Source organism: Oenanthe melanoleuca, chromosome 7, assembly GCF_029582105.1.
Source record: "Oenanthe melanoleuca isolate GR-GAL-2019-014 chromosome 7, OMel1.0, whole genome shotgun sequence".
In the NCBI taxonomy this organism is placed as follows: domain Eukaryota; kingdom Metazoa; phylum Chordata; class Aves; order Passeriformes; family Muscicapidae; genus Oenanthe; species Oenanthe melanoleuca.
Genome location: NC_079341.1, coordinates 7,287,581 through 7,311,339, shown reverse-complemented (window position 1 = coordinate 7,311,339; position 23,759 = coordinate 7,287,581). Strand labels below are relative to the sequence as shown.

Below are 23,759 nucleotides of genomic sequence, written 5' to 3'. Positions count from 1 at the left end.
CAACAGTCACTTTCAGGGAAAAAGTCAAAGTAGAGAGCAGTTAACCATAGCTGTGAACTGAAGATGTCTCAGTTATCTGCCTGGTTCAGCACATCCCATATTAAGACACCATGTAGCAGAATGTCGATGGTATGACAGCTGTGAGGAGTGAATATGAATAAATGGATCAACAGGGACAAAAACATAAGGCTGAAGAAGACAAATGCATGGATGACCATATTAGCAAACGAAGGAGGTAGAAACAGATTAAAATAAAGATGAGAAAATAATGACTACATTTCAGGAAAAAGAGCTGTTGTGATTAGTAAACCTTATTTCACAGGATGATCCAATGGAACTCCTTCCTTCCTTCCTCCCTTATTTTCTTGGAACTGCCTTGATATGCTACAATATGTAATCCCCAAACCATAGTATGCAGAATTGGGCTGAAAATAATGATTATGCTTAATGAAGCACAGCCAATTTCCAGTAACAGCAATTCAGCACTCCCTCTATGTAGCAGATTGCCTGAATCAAGAACTCTTCATGTTAAATATCTCTAAATCCCAGTGCCTAAATGGAGAATCATGAGGTGGAACATTCAGATTTATATTACACATGAAGCATAGCACAGGTATAACTTTTCGAGGCAGTCCATGGTTTTTCTCACTTAAAAACCTGAAAATCTTGAATCAGGTCTAGCAGGCAAATCCAGCATCCTTAGTACACAGTCTGAGTAACTGTGGGTAAAAAAATGGCAATTTTTTGAAATGAAAAGAAAAAGTTCAAATATTTTGAGTTTTGGAATGAATAAAGTTTATAAGAAAGGTTTACTTACTTGTTATCAAGCAAGTTTGAATAGTGGAAAAGTTAGCAAGTATGGAATATCATACTCAGTAAATGATAGTGAGTGGGTGAAGGAAGATTAAAGGTGGTGGAAGAGGTAAAAATTGTTGGAAGGGAGGGAAGAAATAAGTGGAGGAATATCAAGAAGATAAACAAGGAATGTACATTAGACAGAAAGGGAAAAATATTTAGGTAGCTTAAGAAGGTGAATCACGGACACAGATCAGGAAAAGGAAGGTAAGAAACTGAAGCAAGAAAGTGAAAAATAAAAAATCCACGATCTACAGCTACTTTCTAGAATAGTACTGATGAACAAACTGGTGCCTTACATCACATTCAACTTGCAGGCAGTAATTAAATGAAAACTTATCTTGTTAGATTAAAATCAGGATACATACACATCCAAGGTATAATCTACGAGCAGAAAATTTGTTCTTTAAAGAGAAAAAAGGACAGACAAAAAGCTTTATCATCTTACAATGGGTTGTGGGTACCCGATACCAGCTCCACCAGCCTTCACATCATAGGAGTCATACTGTGGAGAAAAACTCTGTAAAAGAAATAGAGAAAAAAAAGAAAAGAAAAAAAAAAAAAAAGAAAAAAAATGTGATTGCTACAAATCAAATAAGTATTTTCTTACAGTGGTATAGCAAATGCATGGAAGTAACTAGTTTGACATATAGCTGCCATATATTTAGATAAGAGAAGCCCAGACAATGTCTTCCTTTGAGGCCATGGTGGCATCAGCTCCCTAGGCTGGGTGCATCCAATTTTCTTCTTGACAGCTGAGCCTCAGCTGAACCACAAAGTTACCTTTCTCTCTCCTTTTACTCTGGTTTGACTCCTTCTTAGCTTCTTTCCCCATTTTCTCTGTCTGTCTCTTTTCTGTTGGACTTAGTTGTCACTCAAGGAAGTTGATGAAACATTTTCTGTTGCACTAAAGAACACGACTGTTTATTATTGATATCATGGTCCTGATTTCTTTTACCTGTGCCTAATGAATGACTCATTTCACATGAGCAGTCAGTCACATGATGTGGCATTAGTGCAGTGATGCATTATTGACCCCCAGGTGGTTGAGCAGGAAGGGTTGAGCACAGGCAATGTTCTGCCTGCTCTCCCAAACCACTGCAGATCCAGCTCCTGCACTGGCCAGGTGCAAGGCTCCTGTGCTCCCAACACCAAACCTCCTATCAGGATCCAACAGCACATCTTGGATGCAGTGTTGGAATGGGAGACTAATTCAGCCTCTTTTCCTCTCCTGTGTTTGCCTCTCCAAACCCCAAACCGGTGTCACTGGGACTGGTTAACTGATCCACAGCTCAGTCCTTCAGAGGAATTCTCAGTCCCTCTCAGAATTAAGTAAAATTGAGATATCTTTCCTCAGTTTCTGGCTTACCTAGGAGTGGGAAGTGTATATGGAACTTCCAATCAGTGGCTGTATTCAAAAGTAGCGTATGATTTTTACCATCTTTAAGCTAAAGGAGTCCCATCTTGTAAATCTGGGCTTGGTGGCCTGCATGGATGCCAATGTCACCTCGTAACAAAGCACTGCCTGGGGCTCATTGCTAATAAACTTTAGTTGCAATCAGCTCTCTTGCTGGGTGTTCCCAGCTCTTCTGAAATGACATCAGCATTCAGTGAGCCAGAAATAGAGGCACCATGACAAATAGTACTGCCATGGCACTTCTCTGTGAGCAGAGGAGCAGTGCTTCAGTCTAGTTTCATAGGAATATTCTGTTATTAAACATGAATTGATGAAAAATAGGAAAGTAGCAGACTTCCCTAACCATTAAGCTTATGGGGAAATCCTCCATTACATTCTTTCTGATCAGATTATTTCTTAGTTACCTAAGTCCTCCAGCAGATCTGGCCCTAAAAATTTTAAAAAGTAAGGTAAGGCAAATATTTAATTGCACTCCAGAGAAATTTTATGGACAAACCTCCAAAACAACAGCAAAACCTCACCTACCCCCCAGCTCTGTTTTTCAGAGGCACAGATGGGATGGATGCCACTGAAAGCAAAGCAGCTGGGAAGGTGCAAGGGACAGGTGCCTGCAGCATTGCTCTGCATGGCTGTGAGCACCAAGGTAGAAGCTGGACATAACAATGACTTACACCTCCACTGATACTGGGACACGACTGGCAGATTCCAGGGGGGCCAGGGGCTCCGGGGCTCCCTGGCTGTCCTGGTGGGCCAGGGGGACCATTTCTGCCTGGAACTCCAGGAGAACCCTGCAAAGACACAAACAGAGCAGATACAGATCTTGGCACTTGCCTGTGACTGCAAGGACATTGAGGCACAAATCTTTCCCTTTGTAACAAAGCATGTGTGACTGTGGTGGGAAACCTCTCCTAAACCAGGCCACAAGCAAACAGTCAGGGACGACAGACAAAATTCACACATAGGAACACTTGGTTGCTGGAACATTATTACAACTGATATAGAATCAAACACATAAATATTTAGCAGTTCAGCTCTTGAATCTGAAATATTACTGCTAATGAAGTCTTAAAGATTTTTTTTCCTCCTTCTGTAAATAAATATAGCAATAAAAAACAAATGTGATACAGTTTGGACTAAAGTCTGTGTTCTTTCAGTTTAAATTTTTGAGAGTGTTGTAGAAGCTATTGTTCTAACTTCAAAAGAACTTGAAAATAACTATATGGTACAGTCCTGCTGCAGACAGTTCAGACATCAATGACAGCAGGATATCTTGACAGCTTGAATGGGTTATATAGCACTAGAGGAATGGGGTCTTGATTTTGTTCATTTCCTTGGGGGAAAAAAAGAAAGCTGCACTTACAGGGTCTCCTTTGGGGCCTCGGCTGACTACTCCAGGAGTCTACAAAAAAAAAAAAAAAAAAAAAAAAAAAGAAAAGTAATTAAGTTAAAAAAGAGAATAAAAATAAAACAAAAAATTGCACACATAAACAAGAGCAAAACACTTAGACATTTAAATATAGTTTTATCACATGAATTCCATTAATGCTTATTCAGTATATTTGAAAGCTGTAGGGATTTTGGTCAGTCAGTCTACTATTGCTTTGATCATCCATAGAATTGCACTTCCCCTGAGTGAAAAACATGGCACTAATGAAGTCAGTACAACTTTGCCATCAAGTGGAATGGGGACAGGAGTCCACTCTGGAATGCTGTGACAGGTTTCTTGTGTCCTTTTCACTTCAGCATGTGAAATGTGATGAGCTAATTTTAAAATCTCAGATCTACTGATGCAATTTATTTATTTTTCAATTAATAATTCAGTTACATGTTACTACATGGATTTTCAATTTTTGTGTTCAGCTGCTACCAGTAGTAAAGAATATTCAGCTGAAATGATCTTGGGTCTTTCAAGATGACATTTCCCTGTACACCACCCAAGGTCATCAGAACAGTTTCCAATGGCCTGACCAAACTCCTCAATCAAAGAGAGGCTGGGGGAGTATTTCACATATTCTTCATTATCAGACACTCCAGAACTGATGGGTCTCTAAACACAAGAGAGGGAGGTGTATTTAAATCTCCAGCATGCTTGTCTTCCACCTCTCAACATATTCAGTGAAGTACAGAGGATCCTGGAAGCAGTGGAGTACTGCAAATAAGACTAGGTGACATATCTGTGTGTGACATATTTGTGTGTGACATTCCATGTGTAAACAGATGTGCTGAAGAGCTGCTGAAACGCCTCTTCTCTCTCTTCCTCACAACTCTTTCACTCTCTTATTTTCTAGATAAGGATCTTCAATGTGTCTGTGACAACCTAGGTACTTTAACAGAACCTCACAGATCCTTAACATTGGTGAAATGTTCAGATAAGCTGAAAGCTCAGTGTAGCTGGCTCAGTCACTGAAACTTAGGCAGGGGGCTTGGCATGTGCTAATATTCTTGATTTTCCTGAGGCTAAGTTGCTGCAACTGGTTTATATAATGCTGGTGTCTATAAAAAGATGGTGATAAATTGGGTATGTGCAGTATAATCACCTTTCCTTTACAGAGCATTAAGTCAGCAATAAGCCTGCAAAAGGAAATTCACTCTGTGATGATGTAGATTTGAGTTGATAAGAAATGCAGACTCATAGATGCTATGAAAGTTCTCTAATTTTCTTTGACTCTGTGTTGGCATTATTTTCATGGGTACGAATTGAGTATGAAGCCAAAATAAGGTGTTTACATCATTCCTATGCTTTTCCATACAATCAAAAATGTAATGTCTAGTTGCTGCCCTCTGTCCCTTTCTACTGTTTTCATGTTTGTTGTCTACATAAGGCTGGAAGACTTAATGTTATCCGCTGCATTGTCCAATATAAGTATTTGCCTAAATTCAGAAAGTGGCATTGAAAAGAAAAGCATTTGAGAACATCTAAGCCAAAATGAATTGAGGTTGACATGCATCAAGAATGCAGCAACACCAAAGAAACAGCGGTGAGAATAAACTTACTCTTGGAGGTGGTGTTGTTGTCTGTGGACAAACTGGACAGCACTCTCCAAAAGGAATCTCTGGGTTGGGGCAGTCCAGCTCCTGGTCATCACAGATGATGTCATCACAGAGAACAGATCCCGCGTCGCACACACAGATTTGGCATGGCTCTGGTTTCCAAACATCCCTGTCAGCATAAGCCTGCCCAAGATGGGTACATCCTGTGACTGGAAACAGAGACAAAATTGTGTTGGATATTATTTCAAATGTGTATTCCAAATCACAAATGAGTAACATGAAAACTGTTGGGTAGTTTTTTCGGTTTTCTGGTTCATGCATGTGAAGTAAAAGGCTAAATGCTCCTCTTCAGACACTGAGGAGATCTGTTACATTAATTGCAGAGTCTGCTCTGAGTCTATAAACAGACTTCAGAGGAAAGCTCCTGGAGCTGAGCCAAAGCCCAATTAAATCTCTGATAATCTTCTGTCTTGAGTAATTTTAGTGTCAGACTGACTTACTGTCTAATTAGCAATCGAATTCTCTGCTGCAGCTAAAGAGTAAATGTGCCAAAGCTCTCCAGCAAGAGTGCCACTGGCCCCATGTGCCAACATGAGCCCTTGCACATGGATGTGGAATAAGACATCTGTCCAGCACCAACTCCTGTCTCCAGCATCTTGCATTAATAGCTGCCACCAAGGGGTTTCAAAGAGTTTTTTGAAAGCCAGCATATGTGACAGATCTGAAGGAATGTTCACATTAATTGCCCAAATGGTTTGAAATTATTGTGTCAGCTGGCCTGCTTAAATGTTACAAGTGTCTTTTTTTCAGAAAAAATGTTGTTCATCTGTAATATTCATGGCTTTGTGGATCCCTTCCAGCAGCTGTTTTACTGATCAAATTTGTTATAGACTATGAACATGAAAAGGCTGATAAAAACTGCCTTGACACATTAAACTTTGGGTTGGTATTTTCTTAGAAAAACATGATCCAGAAAGCCAGGTCATTTAAGAACCCAATATAAAATAACACTAAGAGCATCTAATTTTAGTTTTACAAGCTCATTTTAAGTTTTGTAGATGTTATTAGAAGTCAAATTGCAAACTTAAGTATCAGTGAATGTCAAAAACGATTTTCTTTCATGGATAATTAAAAATAATTCAGTTTATAAAAAAAATTCTGGAGAAAGAGCTATTTTTGTGCCTATATCATTCTTAGAAGTTTAATATGAGGATAATTTACCTACTATGCACGACCCTTCAAAAAGAAAACAAAATGACAAAAGATGTAATTCAAATCTCTGACATTAAAATTGCCACTGGCTCAAGGCAGAAATTTCTGAATATCATCAAATTGTAATGGCCACAATTATCTAGCATGAGACTGAGCCCAAAGTTATTGCAGTTCCTTCCTATGGATTATGCAGTTTCATTTTTTTTTCTCCCTGCACCTTTAATTTCTGTTTTAAATCTTTCCACTGTGTAAGTACCCTGGCCTACTTTTTTCCTTTTTTTTTCTCTCTGTATTTGTGGGTGTGTCTTCTCATTACACACCAATGGTCTTTGACAATGGGCACACTTTTTTCTCTTCTCAGGCTTCCTCTGCATTTCATCTTTCCTGTAACATGTAACTTGCCTTTTCCTCTTCCATGAATCCTTTTATTTAGGATTATTTATTTATTAGGTTAGTTTACCCCTGCTCCCTTCCCACCTTCTCACTCAGCTGTTTTTCCTTGGGCATATTGACCTGACATTTTCCTCTATTTCACCCATGGAATTCATTACCTCCTATGAGCTCTGGAAGGGCAATGGGGAACACAATCATGGCATTACTCCCTGAGGGGAGAGCTGGACTGCAGACCTTGGGACAGAAGATTTTTTTTTTCCCAGTTTCAATCCTACTACATGCTGTCCATGTCCATGCTCACCATCTGATGGTTTTTTTGCACTTATAAAAGAAGCAAACAGGAAAATGTTGCCTTGTTAAGGCTGGCACTCCTTATGGTTAAGAGTTGATTTTGATCACTATATTGATTAGAACAACAAAGCTTCAAAACCATCTTCTAGACATTTTCAAGCCAATTTTTTTATTTGCCTGATATCAAGCTGGGATCCAGTATTTTACCTTCCTTTTACAACATGAAAAATCTTAAAATGGAAAACCTTCCAATGGCATATGAAAACTCACTCCCTTCAGATATTCTCTATCACTTAGAAACTCAAGTTTTCTTTTTCTGCTCCTTTTGGACCTCTCTAGAAACTTCATATTCTGCACAAGGGAGATGGAGAGGAGCTGTTCATTTCCAGGACAACCTCTTCCCCACACCCAATGTCACAGGGTTATGGCATCAGAGGATGCTGCTTCAAAGGACACTGCCTAACAATGTGTACCTTTGAAGAGGGTCTAGACATCCTTCCTTAATCTGCCAAGCCAGAGCCAGTTTCTAAACACATTGCTTGGCTTCCCAGTTGTGACCCCACAGAAAACCATATCCATGGATCCCAGGTAAATAAGCTGATTCTCTCCTTAGTTAGGTGCTGACTGTTTCTGCAAGAAACATTTCCCTCCTTTTCACAAACCAAGATCTCGCTGTGGGAACTTAGGGAAAAAACAGGCTGCCCAGTCTTGACAAGGCTAATGACAAATGTTTCCTGACAAACAGGAAGGCTGAAACGTAGAAGTGAAGGATTATGAATGAAATCTTTGTAGCTTCTGTAGTGACTCAAGAGAAAAACCAAATCAGAGTGGCTGGTTGCACACATGAAGCCCTCGAAAGCTATGGGAGGCAGAACCTCAGCAGAGCTGCTGGGGAGGTTAGAGCTTGTAATCCATCCTGAAGAAGTGCTTGCATGCACCCTGGAGAGCATGGATGGGCACAGATCCACATCACCCAGAGCAATGAACTACTCAGCTGTCACTCTGCTTGAGCACCTACCAGTTCCACAGGCTAAAATGTTTTTTTTTTCATTTGTAAACATAATAAGGAAGGGGAGAAATTAATTTTTCTTGGGGCAAGTCATAATTGTTAAATAAAAATACCATTATATGGACCTAAAAGAATTTAATATTTTAACTATTTGCTCTTGTAATATACAATTATATGAATTGCATAAACATATAAAGAGATGCATATGTTTTTCTGTACCCAAAAGATGTGTTTGATTAATTGTGATATTCTGATATTCAGCTCCCAGTATCACTTTATTAGCCTTTCAAAGCCACATATTTTTTTAACTGTGTTTAACACAACAAGGTCCTTATTTACTAGGAAATTCATATCCAAGGATTTTAACCCTCATATGCTAATTTCTTCATTGTTCCTAATTCTTTTTCATTGATTCGTTTTGTTATTTTCAGAGATGTGATCTTGCTGCCTTACAGCAGAGGACAGCTCCAATGAGGAGCAGAAAAGTCAATCTTTCCCATTTTTGCACAGCTAGTTAGAAAAGATTCTATTTTCAAGACAGAAGCGGAGTCTTTCCTCAGTGCCCAATTTCTCACACTGCAAATACTCAACTGCTATATATTATTCAACAATATCAATAAAAACCATGAAAATTTAAAATATAGCACAATGACTGATAATTTTACATTAATAAGGAAATAAAGGAGATATCTCTGCATTTTTACAAGCTTGTCATTCAGTTATGCTACAGTAGATGGCCTCATTTAACAGGAAGACAACAAAAATTTGAAGACATATGGATATAATGACATTCATATTTGCTTCTAACTTTCTGGGCATTGTTAAATGAATTAAGAAATAAGCTAGGAGAGCTGCAATGAAAACTGCCATGCCCTTTGGCAGAATGAAAGTATTAAATAGATTTCCAAAGGAAACTTACATCTGGGAAGACTTAGGGTGTTAAAGACACCCCCTCAGTGCTCAGATGTAGATCTGTGTGTCAGCATGTTATGACATAATGCATTTTGCATTGCTCATAAAGATTAACCATTAGCTCCAAAATCCTTTGGAAAGCTGATTTGCGCTAAAGCACTGGCGAGTAGCATATAGGAATAATGAGGTTATAAAAAAGCTGACTTGTCTGCTTCTAGACTTGTGATATAACAGCCACGTACTTGCCTTAGCCAGCTTTTTTACTGATTCCTAAACATACCCATTAGCCTGGGATTTAAGAAATATTAGAACCGAACAGTATTTGTCTATGGCAATGCACAATCTTATTCTTCCTCCCAGAGCCCTAAATATGATGGCTATACAGCATGTCCCTTCTATGGCACTTACTGCAATGCTTTGTTGGAAGCCCTGTCAATCTCTAGTGCACTTTTAAAAAGTTTAATATTTGAAAGCCTGTATTAAATTGAAATTATGCAGTTTACTGAGCATTCATGTTGTTATAGGTTTTGCTGTGTGAAGCACTTCCACAGGCCAGCCTAAATAGTGAATAAAATTTTTTAAAAAAAGGCAAGGCAATAATTTATATATGCTAGTTTTAAATTACTTCCCATTCTAGGAAGACTGGCAGCTGTCCATAAGCAGACCTATAGTGAAACCTGAAAGGAAAATCACATTTTAGTTCCAAAGGACCTATAAGTGGGATACTTAGAGGATCCCAAATGTGTACAAGGGAAAACAGAGATGGCCATTTTCATATGGCCTGAAAGATGACAGATGTCATACAGGACATAATCCCAATCCCAGTGAGGTGAAGGGGAATTTATTATCACATGAGGATCTGACCTGCTCTGTAGTTGCTTTTGGCTTTGCATTTGTGCAAGCACCATGATTGTGACTTAACCACAATTTTATGGCAAAAGGAAAAAATTTCCTAATAGTATCCTCAAAAACCACAGGCTTTTCCACTTTGGACAAAGCCAATGTCCAGCTATTGCATTAGCAGCAGACCCACATATCCAATTTACTGTGATGTGACTAAAGGGTTAGAAATTAAAAAACATCTTGAACTTGTCTGGTTCTGCCTCAGAGAGGGCAATAGTCCACACAGGGGTGACTCATGATCCTCCAGCAGCTGCCTAATGATGGCCTGGGAAGAAAAACTGAGGAGCTTTGGTCTGTGAGAATTTGATCACAAACATAATGAGTCAAACAAACAACTTCTGCTGTATTTAAAGTAGAGGCTGGTAAAGGCTAAAGCACCAAGATCAAGAAGGTCTTGCCTCTAACTTTGACAGAATCCAAAGCCTGATGAAGTTAAGAAGGGCCTTTGGTTACTTTTTAACTGTACAAAATCTGTGCTTCCTCACCCTGACCTAGTTTTGGTCATTTGCTTTACAGGATGAGTACTTAAAAAATGGTTTTACATTTCTTCTGTAGTAAATACATCTGTTAATTGCATGGCCCAGCACTGTCTGATACACTGTTTAAGCAAAGGACAAAGTAGAAGGGATATATGCTGTCTATTTTCAATACAAACACTATCATTCTCCCCTACCAGAGTAGGTGGAGGAATCCACCCCAACATGTGAAGCAATGCTGCTTTCCATTTCCTGAGCAGAAAAGAATGCCACAGCATCTACCTCGAGGCAAATGGTTTGGGCTCCCTGTCTGGTGTTAGGATGATGTTTATAAGAAACTCAAACACACTTGTTCCATCCCATCATTAGTAATGGAAACAAGCAGACTCTCATAATGAATGAATTGGCTGGAGCAGCCGGCATGGCTGGGTTTGTTGGCACATCTGGTCAGTGCTGAGTACTCGAAAGGGCTCAAGTCCTGTCTGGGTCACAGGAGTCAGGAAAAGAGGTGGAAAAAAAGGAACAGAAATGGTCTAACAAGTTGGGGTTTTTCCACTGCAAGGCCTTCATACATTCTCTCAGCTGGAATTGTCTTAAACAGTTAATTAATTTAATCCATTTCATATGGTGCATGAGGACATAAGGGCCAGTTTAGGTATCCATAACTATTAGGATATTTTCAGGTTTAATGGTATTGATTTTGTAAGGCTTCACCACTTGTGATTGGAGGTAATGAGGCCTCCATTTATTAAACACTTAAATGCAGACTGAAAAAACAGAGTGGGTCAGCCTTAAAAATCCTTTCATGGTCTTTGAGCTGTAGAAAGAAGAACTGCTATCAGGTGGAAGGGAAAAGGAGTGTGAATGAATAGTTCACAGATTTCCCAAGTTTCACACCAAAAGGGACAGCTACATCCTGTTCTTTCAGAATGAAACCGAAGCTTTCTTACTTCTAGGGATGCTTGTCTGCCAAGGAAGCTGGCGTTCAAACAGTTCTGCTGCTGCGCCAGTCCCAGTTTCCCCCTTTTCTCAGATACAGAGTAAGAAAGAGAAAGCTACTTAAAAGAATGCTGGTTAAGCATAATACTGTACTTGTCTGTCAGGAGTGTTGCAGGATGGAGTCATGTGCTGTTCCACTATATATATACAATATACAGAAGAGTCTGGATCCTCAGGTAAAGGATCCTTGTGTCACATAGCCAAACTACCCTTGCTTCAAGACCCACCCAGTCTGTATGTCAGATTACAAAATAAATAAGAAAAAAGCAGGCCTGCACTGGTACAAACAAGTGCTTGCATTTTAAACAGCTCACTCCTTGTTCCTTTCATATGTCTTTATATGCTACAAATGCCACAATCTTTCTGCAGACTTTAAAGTTTTAGAAATATCAGGATTAGAATGTATCCTAAGCATATTTGTTACCAAGTAAAACACAAAATGCCTCTATTTCCCCTGCAAATTATTGGCTTTTTTTCTAATCTTTCAAAGTGTGATTTAAAAACTCTAATTTTATCTTGGTTGAAAAACTCTGCTTTATCTTCAGGGAGCTGTTGCTCTTCTCAAAAGGTAGTGTCGTCTGAAGCAACTGATTCTGTCACACTGTTCCATCTTAACATTTGTGTTTCACAAATTGCTGTATTTGAGCATGCATGCTGACACTCTGGAATGATCTTCATACAACTTCCAAAGGTCACCCTGCCACAGCAGTGCTGCAAGGAAATAGTGAGCAGAGATATCCCATCAGAGATGTTACACAACAGCCTCGCTGCTTCAGCTGGTGTCTGGCGTGAGAAACTGTGGCAAAAGAACTCCCTTGTTTCAAAACTTGTAATAAGCAAACAAAGTGCAAGGAGGTTTCTTTGCTGTTTTGGTTGAGGAAGGCTGTTTTTTGCAGAACTGTCATTTCAAGCTGAGTCATACAAGGAGCAGGATAGAGCAGATTGCTCTATATCTATCACCTTCCTTCTTTCTTGGGGCTGCCCAGAGAAATGTTGTCTGCTCCTGAACTCATAATAGTAATTTTGAGGAAAAACTGCTGCTGGATTCAGAAGACAGCTATACCCCTTTTGTTCTTAACTATTCCTTGACAACATTATGGGCCCAATTACTTTTTTCATGGGAGGAAGACATTCCTGAATGACCATCTGTATTGAGATGTTACTCTGGGATTTCCTCTCCAGTGTCCCCTCTCAACAGTCTGACTCAGTGACTCAATTATATTTATGCTTGTGTCTTTTTAGTAGAGATCAATCTCTTTTTGCCATAAGCTGCAGAATTCAGATAATTCCTCCCTGATTAAGGGTAATCACTGCCTGATCAGAACCTCCCTTGATTTTACTAGGCTTTGAATCAGACCTAAAAAATGTTAGCTTCAAGGCATTCTGGTGGTAACTGAAGCTCCTCAGTGCCTGACAGATCAAATCTTTTGCTAATGCTCTAATTAGCATTAGAGCAGGACACAAAGTAAGAAGACATTTCATCATAATTTAGTCCACTCATTGCCTTTTAGGGGGACAATTGCATCATATTTCAGCTACTCTTAAATTACTAGTAAAATGCCTATGAGATTTTTCCATCCCCTCTGTTCTCACGTTACAATAATTTTTGTGCCATGTGGTGTTATGCTAAGAATAAGCAACAGGCTGCAAAGAACTTCATTTATGGCTATTTAGTTGTAGTGCTGGCATAAATTTTAGTACTTCAGTAATATGATTTTAATGTGATTCTTATCTTTAGAGTGAATGATACCAAATTCTTGCATAAAGACTTGTGTCTTCAACTAAGCAAAAATGGACATAAATTCAAGCTCTAGTATGATTTCTGAAGATTTAATGGATTTATAAGCTATTGCATCCTGCTTATTCCTTGGGCAGTCAATGAAGACTTCTAATCAGAATCCAAGTGTCAAGGTAATGTTAGTTTTGAACACTTGGAACCTTCCAATTGTATTCCATAAAAATCTGGCCTAACATATTTCGAAAGAAAAGCAATAGTTCAAGCTCAACATTACTAGGATTAATTAAGAGGAAAAATTTATGAAAATACAGCACAAGATTTTGCCAAACATAAAAAAAAAAAAAAAAAAATCACCCCCAAGGTGTAACTCAAAGACATACTTCTGCATTCCTGATTCTAGCTAGGACCAGGAAGAGTTTATAACATTGGAGGGTTCTTTGAGACATTTCTTGCAGTAGGTCTGTCCTGGGAAGAATTAAAAATAAACTGGAAAAGTCATTGTGCACAGGTTTCCCAGACTGACAGATTCAAAACATCATGAAAGAGAAGTTCAGCTTTTGATCTGATAAGAGAAAGGGAACAAATGGAAATTGATTGTTAAAGCTTGATCCACGTAGAACCTCATTTAAAACACTACTTAATTAATGATGCTTTAAGCTTCTGGCATGATAAAACCTAAACACTGCATGGGGAAAAATTTATGACTTTTGTTTTGCAATGTCTAAATTTGTAATTAAAACAATTTTTGGCAGGGAATTAAAATTTCAAATGGGACATGATCCTCTCTTTCCCCTTAGCTCTGTGAGAGGGCTAACAGATTTATGCAATTCTGTTTCTGTGGTTTGCCTTGGAAGAGATCAGCTTGATTCAATGCTTCTCTCCTGAGGCTGAAGCAGATGGGAAATATTACAATGGCAGTATAATACATGTGGTAATATCGTTTATACTTTCAGATACCTTGGACAAAGTCACACCAATATATCTCCACAGCCATAATGAACTTACATCTGAGATGAGTAAAGCAGCAGGGGGGCAAATTCTAAGCTGGCCTAAGTCCCTGCACGATTTTATTGGTTTCCCTGTCATTTCAGAAGTTGGAAGTAAATGAAGGATTTGGTTCTTGTATTTCATATTCCAGTGAAGGATTAAGTGCTCTGGCATACTGTCTAAAGAAAAGAATCATATCTTTGGCTGCCAATAAATTAAGGGTATTTGTAATTCAGAAGGTTGTGGTGGGGTTCTGAATGCATAGGGCATCATTAACCTAGTTTCATCTGCAAAACAGTTTGCATTCATTCATTCCTAATTCAAGTTTGTACTAACTCACCCCACATCCATTTTGGACAGTTTGTTGGATATGGATGGCAGTATTTGAAATTCTTCTTAATCTGCCTCATAGAGGATATTAAATGGCTATTTGTACACTGGATACAACACTCTTATTGTCAACCTCCTAGGCCTACTAAAGTAAGTATTGTGAAGGTTTTCTCAGGGTACCAAAGACAACTTAATTTTGGAGACACTTTTAAATATCAAGTTCTATGCCTGGCCATTTTTCAAGCACAAAGACCTATGGATCTTCCTAATTAGGTCCCTTGTGAGGTGAAAATTCACACTTTTGGTGCAGGGAAGAGCCTGCAAGCAGAGAGCTGACTTTTTATTAATATCAGAGGTCAGCAGCCTTGCTACTGAAGTGGCTGCTTGAGTCCTGGCACACATTTAGCTCTCCCTGCTCTGTGCAGCAACAAACCCAGCTGGCACAGGGAGAGAATAAACAGCACCACATAGCCCAGGAGGGCTGGAACATCTGCAGCAGACACAACCCGATCCAGCACAGTTTATCTGCTGCAGCCCTTAAAAGGTATGGGTGGAAGAGCCAGAGCCAGAGAACACCTGATAAATGAAAAGGCTTTGTACAATTCACTTTTTTTTGATTCTTCACTGAAAGACATTTACAGCAATCTTTCTCTCTTCAGCTGCTCTGAAATAATCAGTTGGACTTGAAAACCTCTCTTCTTTCTTCCTCCATATTGATGCTATTCTGTTCATACAAAAAAGAGGGAGCTACAAAGAGGACCACCCTGCCAACAGCCAAGCCACCAACAGCCTTAGAATATTGTGCAAAGAATCTTCACAATGTCTGAGCAGATTTCAATTACTCTTTCCAAAGATTTGCAATTCCCACTACACAGCCCATTGTTTGCTTTCACTAGGACATTCTTCTCTTAAACAGCTGGCACGGAATGACTACTGCTCTGTAGGGAAACAAGCAAAAAACATACAGTAGATTTAAAGACAAAACCAGAGAAGATGTAAGTTCTTTTTTTTTTTAAAGGGGCTCTCATGAACATAAAAGTGTTTTCCAAGAAAATACAAATCCTATTTTTGCTGCTTGTAGCTGAAGGAAAGCATGGGGGATGTAGTTTATTCTCCTTTGATGCTCAGCATGGCTATTGCAGTGAACATCAAAGGAACAATGAGCGATGCTTCCCATATTTCCCATTAACTCTGTTCGGATGAGCAATTGTTTCTGTCTATTCTGTTTGAAAAAAAAAAGAAAAAAAAAAAAAGATGCAATTTTGTTCTTGTTTATTTTCCTAAAAGCAAGTAGAAAGAAGGAAAAGAGAAGAAGCAGCGCAAAGGGAAAGAAGAGAGAAGAAAAGATGTTCTAATGCACCGACTGGTCACTGGGTGTGAACTGCAGGGAGCTTCAGTGGGAACTGATTATGTCCAGGAGTTTTCCAAGAACTGCCAGGGCTGAATTGCTGTGGGAAGTATTTTCCAGACACAGATCATCCTTTCATATCTACTGCTGCAAAACGTGCCCACGATGTTCCTGTGATTCTGCTGCCCTTTGCAGAGCTGGAGTTGGGAATAAAGGGGTGCCTGATGCTGCCCTAGTAGCCCACAAAATGTTTGCACTCAGGAGGAAAGGTTTCACCTGATGGGAGAGCAGAGGTGCCTGTCCCACCCTCCAGGGTGGGATGCACAGCCACTTGAAAGAGAAATTCAGCAGCAGAAAGGGATGTATCTCCAGTGGCTGTGGAGAGCTTTGCATTTTGTTGAAGGCCAAACTCTGCTAAAGTCTTAAATCTACAATTCACGTCCCTCATTTCTTGACAGTCATTTGGGTGCCCCTTTAGCTGTAGGAGAAGGCCTAGGCTTTCAAAACAAAAGCCCACATTTGGCCTTGAAATATATATATTTCCATTACCCTCACATTCTTCCTGTTCAAAGTCCTGTGCATGCCTTCTCCTTCCTGGCAGACATCACTCCACAGAGTATTTATTTGAATCAAAGCAGGACAAAAATGTGCAGACATTGTTAAGGAGGTACCATTTTCATTCTCTTTCTGATAGTTCATGTTTAAATGAAGGGTTTGACATAAATGGGGGAAAATGGAAGTAGCCTCTGAGCTAATCTGAAAGGAATCTCCTCTGCTAAACTAAACAAAGCCAGAAGTCCCAGAGCTGAAGTTTATCCAAACTAAAGCCAACAAATGGTTGTTGTTGGAGGGGGTTATATCATGTTTTCCATTGTCATGTTGACATGAAACAGGCAGAGGCTTCCACTTTTCAAACTCAGAGACAAGATTGGCTCTGAAGTGAAAATAAATAAAGACAAACAGTGGTTGAAAGTAGGTTAAGTTTCCTCAAATCAAAATTCAAAGAACCCTTCCTATGAAAGAGAAGATGAGAAAAAGTAATGATTGTTTGAAAATATAAACAAAAAATATGATGCACTATACCTCTGCATGCAAGATGAGCTACTCTACAGCCAATGGTGGATTTCATTCCTCTTTGCACTTTCCCAGCATTTAAGATAGGCAAACCTCCCCCTCTCTCTCTTGTACTTATAGAAGAGACTTTCTGATTCCTCTAATTCATAATTTTTTACTGCCTATGGAGGGTCTCTCTTGATTAACCACGTCAGAAGCAATGCAAGGGTTAATATTTGAATTTTTGTTTTTTAATACAGTTTCAAAGCCACGTGAGACATATTAACAGCATGATCACTACATATAAATATGCAAATCTTATTTTCCTGAAACAATGTCTGACTGTATGGAATGGAAAAAAATCAGGAAATTCTCAGGGAATTCCTTACAGATTTTTCCAGTGACAAAACGTCTCTTGTCAGGGAAGCCACAGAGAGGACAGAAAGGAAAGCTTCATGAGCCCTGTACATCAAAAGATTCAATGGAAGAAAAAAAATCCCTGGAGAAGCAGCTGTCCTGCAGCAGTCACCAAGGCTGTGGGAAGCTGCCAGCAGTGAGCCACCAGACAGCACCTCTGCCATGGGGCCACCACTGCTGTGGCAAGCACAGCCCCACAGTGCCAGCCCTCCAGGAGGAATCCATGGCATTCCCTGGGCTGCAGACAGGCAGCACACTGAGGGCCAGGGGCTGCAGCATTCCCTGCACCCAGCCATGCTGCTCTCAACAGCCTGGCCTGAAGCTACAGAGGTAAAATAACACTTTTACCCCTCCCGGAGCAGGAGTCACATCTGTGCCCAGTTCTCCTTCTGTGCAAGGTGTATTACCATGGATATGTAGAAGGAGGGACAGGCTGGTAAAGTATTGCAGCAGGTAAATGATGACACTAAAATTTTTGTTTCATGTAGGGTTGAAGGTTATTTATCATCTGTCAAAAACCAAAATAGGTATGTCTCAAAATTATAGACAATTGGCAGTAGATACTGAACTCTAAACCAGGTTAGTCATGTAATCTACAATTTACCAGGATACAACATGGAGAATGAACTAATAGTAGCAATGTTGAATCTGAACAGATTTTATTATACCTTTCTCAAGCCTGCTTTATTTTTTGGGTGCTGCCAGTAATAAATTGAACTGTGCTCCATCATATCAAACTGCCATGTTGTAGGACTCTAATCAAGTTACTTTAAGACCATAAAACTCCCTATTTGTTAACAACATATCTTTGCCATTGCCAACAATTTTGCTTTTCTTAACTGAGATCTTTTGCCCAGTTTCTTAAACAAGCATGACTAAAGAACAGCATAATCTGGAGTATTAATGGTTTGACCATTGCACTAATATCTAATTTTGACAAGTCATTACTCCAAACCAACAAATTAAATGTTGCAACTCTTACAGCAGCTGTGGCCTGTGCTCTTCAGCAGACTGGGAACTACCACAGAAACATCAAGAGCAATACAGTGCTCCAGGTGCCCTCCAGCCTGGGAAAGTGCACTTTGTTTTTGTTTGCCCTTCCTGGTAGGCTGAACCTTTCAACTCTGAAGAGATTGCTTTTAACCCCAAATGCTAAATACTGCTCTGCATTGTTTCTGTTACCGACCCTCAGCATGTGGTCCCAATTTTGGGGGCATTTCTGCCATTTTCTGCAGATTTCTGATTAAAACAAGGTGTGAACATAGCTGGGGCAACAACTAATGGAATAGTATCCATCTGGTTTCTCAGCCAGCCTGTGGAACAAAAAAGTGATGGTAATTTCTTTCTCCTTTTTTGAGCAGCATTAATTACAACTCTTCCCCAGCTGTTGTGTAAGGCTGGCATCAGCAGAGTTTGCAAGTGACACCTGGCTGCTTATTTCAAACCTCAACACTTTGGCAGAAGCTGGAAGAGGAAATAGGATCTGCTTGTAATCTGCAGCGCTAAGAGGAGAGCAAACCTAATGACTCTGACTGAGGCATCAACAGTTTGTGCCAGCAACAACACCCTTCTACCTCTGCCTCTTCCCCCTGTAATAAAGCAGTGGATATTTCCAACTCCACCTCCTCTTTCAGAAAAATCAGTCTGTGTAGATTTGGTGATTTGGTCTCAAGTCAAAAACAAATCTGGAAAATAATGAAAGGGTTATATAATAGTCTCATTTTCCTAAGGCTAATGTGTTCCAGGGGTGTGTGATATAAAATGTGTTTATGAAATTTGTCATATTTCCAAGAACATATATATAATGTTTAGAGGGGGTGGATTCCCCAGGCTTTCATTTGGCATGATTTTTCCAGACCAGAAAGGAATGTTTCAATTTTCCTAAGCATAACCTTGTCTGCCATGTGCTTGGTAAAAAATAGCTAGGAAAAATGGAAGGAGAGGAGTAGACCCCAGATATTTCATTACTTTCATTAGTCCAGGTGACTTACAATGGTTAATTATCTCTTGGCACACAGACATGCATCATCTGGTTTTACTGTCAAAACTCTGAAGGGAAACCTCTCTGAGTTACCAAAACCTTTGAGCAGAGATAGTTCTGTTGTTAGCATTAACAGTTAAACTGGAAATTTATCAACAAAAAGCACATGTGTGCAGTGTTCCATTCAGCTAACTGCTAAACATGACAGTCTGGCAGTCTCACAAATAAATGACATCTGTACAGTACCCATCCTCTTCAAATGCTATCTAATCCTGCCCAGTAAATAAAATAAAAATTAAAAAAAAAAAAAAAAAAAAAAAAAAAAAAAAAAAAAAAAGAAAAAGAAAAAGTAAAATGGCCAAATCAGCTGTTTGCAAGTTTTCCTAAAATATCATTATTTTTCAGGGATCAGAAGAGGGTGCTCAACAGGAAAAGTCATTTGCATTCTGCCTCTTGAAGCCTATATGTAATGGTTATATATAATCTTAAAACTGCAATTTGCAGCTGAAAGTAATATGAAAGGTCAATAAGTCTTGTCAGACAGATTTTAGCATTCAGCCATTACCTCAGAAATGAGTTTCCTGACCAAACATCCAAGATAATACTTGCATTACAAGGAAAACACTAAATTACCTTAGAGCAAAAAACTACTTGGAATAATACTGAAGGGTTTCTGGCATTGCTGTCACACTGCTTTCAGAGCAGGAGAATTTTCCTAATGACCTCAGCGAAGTTCCTCAAGGACTGGGCTGTACCTGGAAGTGTCCTGCTCTGGCTGACTGAGGTGTCCTTTAAGTATCAGAGATGCAGCTGACACAGGCCCAAATCCATCTGACCTCCCTTTTGGCACTGATGTGAGGGTGCTGTGGATGTGCTTCCTTTGTCGGCAGTGGAAACTGTAAAATATGTCCAGCCTGCCTAGCTAAAATTTATTCTGTCTTCTGGAAGTAGCTGTCAGGATTGCCTCTACATACTCAAGAAAAATGGATGAATTCAGGCTGCAAGGCTTAGGAAATGGTTTCACAAGTTGTGCTCACTGGGTAGAAAATGGATTTCCTTCCTCAAGAAACATTCTAATATCCCACACTTTTGAGTAATTTAATATGCAGGATGTGAAGGTGCCTTCAAAGGGTAGAACTGAATATGCATTGCTGGATTCTGAATCATCTGTGGTGTCAGAAGTGCTGGCCTCCTGTCCTGTCAGCCATCAGGGGGCATCTTATCTGGAACATGGGCAGGGCTTGAAAGCCCTGACACACATCAGAAAACCTGGATTGTGTCAAGGTGATGTCATCTCCAGGCTAAAAACATCCTGGTGGGTTACAAGGACATACAGCTTTTGGCTGTGGAATTCACAGAATAATAATTGTTGCACAGTATGCAGATCCCAAGCTCTAGAAGAGGTTTAGCCTGAGGCTGTACTCAAATCTCCATTCCAAGCTATTACAGTAAGACAAAGAAACACATAGCCCAGGGGTACATCTGACTACCCTAAACTCAGTGTATACTGAGCGGTTTCCTTAATATCTTGCCAAGTCTTGTCTCCTGGCAGGCATTCCCGAGGAAAATTTTATATTGACTTACATTTGATACTAACCATATAAACATTTTTCTTGACAAGAGAGAGTATTTCAGCATGTCTGGAAATTTTCTTTTCAGTTGTGGAAAATCTGGTTTCCCAGTCCATTCCCTGCCCTGCACATGAATTAGTGATACGAATAATCAACCCCTTCAATTATTATTTTCTATGAGAAAAGCATATTCAAATGTGTGGAAAGAAACATTCTAAAGTGAGGAGAGAATCCAATTTTTTGAGGGATAACTAGTGATTTATCAGTCTCTCTGTGTAACCTCATCCCTGTAAATAGTATGGAAGTTAGCCCAGTAAGGAAATGTTACAACACCATGAAACAGGAATGTGGCAGAGAAATGAGAATACTCATTCACACTTCATTTGTGTATTGTTCTTCTACCCAAAATTTACCATTTATTGAGTCAAATATATGTTGCACCTCAGAAATGTCCAGGGATATGACTAGAGTGAGGGAAGGAGACTTGACACTCAGGAGGGGTTTGTTTATGGAGAGAAATAAAATGTATGTTCCTCCTCTTTATATTGGATGGTCTTTCAGTGCTTATCCCTCTGCAGATAGACACAGGTATATAAAGAAACACTTACTGCATTTTAAATATAAACAATGTATATACTGTCTGCTGCTGTAAGCAGAGAAAACTCACAGCACACATTTGCTCAAATGTTATAATCACTGCATTTCATAATCTTTTTAATCTAACTGAAGAATATTGGAGAGAGAGTTTGTGTATAGCAAAGCAGAACAGAAAAGGGTCAGTTCACAGTAAATTCTGTTTATGCTCTACAGAATATATGCATTGGTTGTTGTTTTTTTTAATCGGCATTTAGGCTTAGCCTGTGTCTGTGCTAGGTGAGGGAGGCTGGTGCTGCAGAGGCTGCTGCCTGATTTGCCCATGCACAGATCCTCCTGAGCTCCAAGTGCTCCAGTGCCAGCAGGCTGCTCCTGGTGGATTCACACTTATCCCTCGGCAGAGGTCCCTGTCCAGGTATGGTGAGACAGATGGCTTTGCCATGAACTGGCTCAAGTAATCGTTTTCATGGTGGGTGTCATACAGAGTAGTGTAGGGTGTGATTTTAAAGGCATTTGGCTTTCCTTTAAAGCACCACAATTTCTTTGGCTGCTGCTTATCATGTTAATTGTAAGGTTATTCCTTGCCTCTCTGTAGGAATGAATAAATTGCTGATTGTTCATATTTACTGGAGAGAAAAGTGTTTTATCTTAAGGAAGGTCTGGTTTACAATATCTGGCAAGCAGGAACTGAGCACATCCAAAAAAGGTCAGCTGTACTTGTGGAATGCCATCTGTTTAACTTAAATACTCATACCACACTTATCTTCACTCTAGGTTGAATTCTTGTATACAAAGTACTTCTCTCCCCTCTCTATTCCATGTTCACTTGGTTTTTGGCGTTCTTGCTCTCTGTAAACATGCACACACACACTCACATGGACTTCCACATACCATCAACTGCTGATCAGTCTCGTGAGGGGCTGAAACAGCCTGCAGATGCCTGATTCAAACTATTGCAGCTGAGGGAATTAATTTACCCTCCTGTTCTATGCAAAAAAAAAAATTCTGCAAGCTGACATATTTTCATATATCACTCTTAAAAACTCCTTCAACAAAACTGAATTTTAAGCCTTTTTTTTTTCTGCACACAAACTGTTGAAAGAAACCCCCAAGCTGCCAGTGTAAGACAAACAAGTACAAAGGAGAACTCCAAATAAAATAGCTGGAAGCAAAGACTTATTCCTTCTGACAAAGAGCTTCCAGGCAGCACAGAGCTAACAGTTAAAATGTTATTCCAAGAGTTAAAAGAAATAGCTTAGAATCCCTCCAGTGTCTGTAGCAGGAAAACAAGCAAGAACAAGAACAATTGCAGCCAGGACAGACAGCAATGTAAAGTTCTTGTAACTTTAAAGAAAGCAAAGCAAAGAGAAACCTTTGGGATGATATTCCAAATCCTGCAGCTTTCAGCTTCACCATTAAATATCTGATTGCTGAATTAGTGAAGGAAAAGTGTTCTGGTGAGATTCGTGCATACACATTTCTTACAAGCTACTAAAAGTATTGGTAAAAATAAAAATAAAATAAAAACATGAAATCATAAGAAGCTTGAATTACTCACCGACTTGTTGTGCCAAAACAATTGAGGGTTGAAACACGGCAAGAATGAGCAAAGTTACTTTTTGCACAGAGCTCATCATGTCTAAATATTAGACATGAGACTCTCTGTGCAAAAATAAAAATGGGGGGGGGAAGAAAAAAATCTATTCAAAATAGCAACATCGGTTGCTCCCTGCCCTTCCAGCACCGGGCCATGTACAGAACTCAGCCACAAGCATTCCCCAGCTTTGGCCTTAAATAGGAAAAAAATTGGCTTACTTTTCTTTTCCACCCCCTTTACTGAAACATGAGAAGAAGACCCATCCCCTAACAGTAAATGAATGATTAATATTTCTCTTGGCTTTACAGAAGACTAAAGTCAACTAAACAAGATACACAGCACATCTGGAACTTTTGTGTGTGTACGAAATGCATGCTGACACTGTATATGAACAGTTAGTGTGCACTCTGTGTGACATATATGCATGTGAAAAAAAGCCTCGTGCCAAAGCTCCCGGGGCAAAGCATTTTTTCCTGTTAATTAGGAGTCAATGAGTAAAACCCAAAGACGGTTTTTAATTCTTAGTGCTCCCTAACAAATATAAAAGGTAAGTAGCAATGTAGCTGCACAGACTGAAAGAATCCCAGAAGTGGAGGAGCAAACCTGGGTATTTCTGCTGATGAGCAATCTGACTTAATGAAAGGAAGGGCTGAAAATAACACTTCTGTTCCAGTGCTTTTTTCAC

The 23,759-nt window shown here is 39.5% G+C and overlaps 1 protein-coding gene and 1 long non-coding RNA gene across 2 annotated transcripts in view; one reads left to right on the top strand and one right to left on the bottom strand.

Annotated features, from left to right (window-relative positions):
• The window catches only part of COL3A1 (collagen type III alpha 1 chain), a 48,925-nt gene extending 25,678 nt beyond the window's left edge, over positions 1 to 23,247 (bottom strand). Inside the window, exons 1-5 of the mRNA XM_056496173.1 lie at positions 23,036 to 23,247; positions 5,267 to 5,472; positions 3,633 to 3,671; positions 2,944 to 3,060; positions 1,304 to 1,375 (exon numbers count right to left, since the gene is read on the bottom strand). Coding sequence (XP_056352148.1) covers positions 1,304 to 1,375; positions 2,944 to 3,060; positions 3,633 to 3,671; positions 5,267 to 5,472; positions 23,036 to 23,114 — 513 coding nt within the window. The 5' untranslated portion in view covers positions 23,115 to 23,247. The remainder of the gene's footprint in view (positions 1 to 1,303; positions 1,376 to 2,943; positions 3,061 to 3,632; positions 3,672 to 5,266; positions 5,473 to 23,035) is intronic.
• LOC130255467 (uncharacterized) lies at positions 17,422 to 18,973 on the top strand. Its single transcript, XR_008840936.1, has 2 exons — positions 17,422 to 17,784; positions 18,693 to 18,973. It is a non-coding gene; the product is annotated as an uncharacterized LOC130255467 (long non-coding RNA).
• Positions 23,248 to 23,759: the final 512 nt, after the last annotated feature.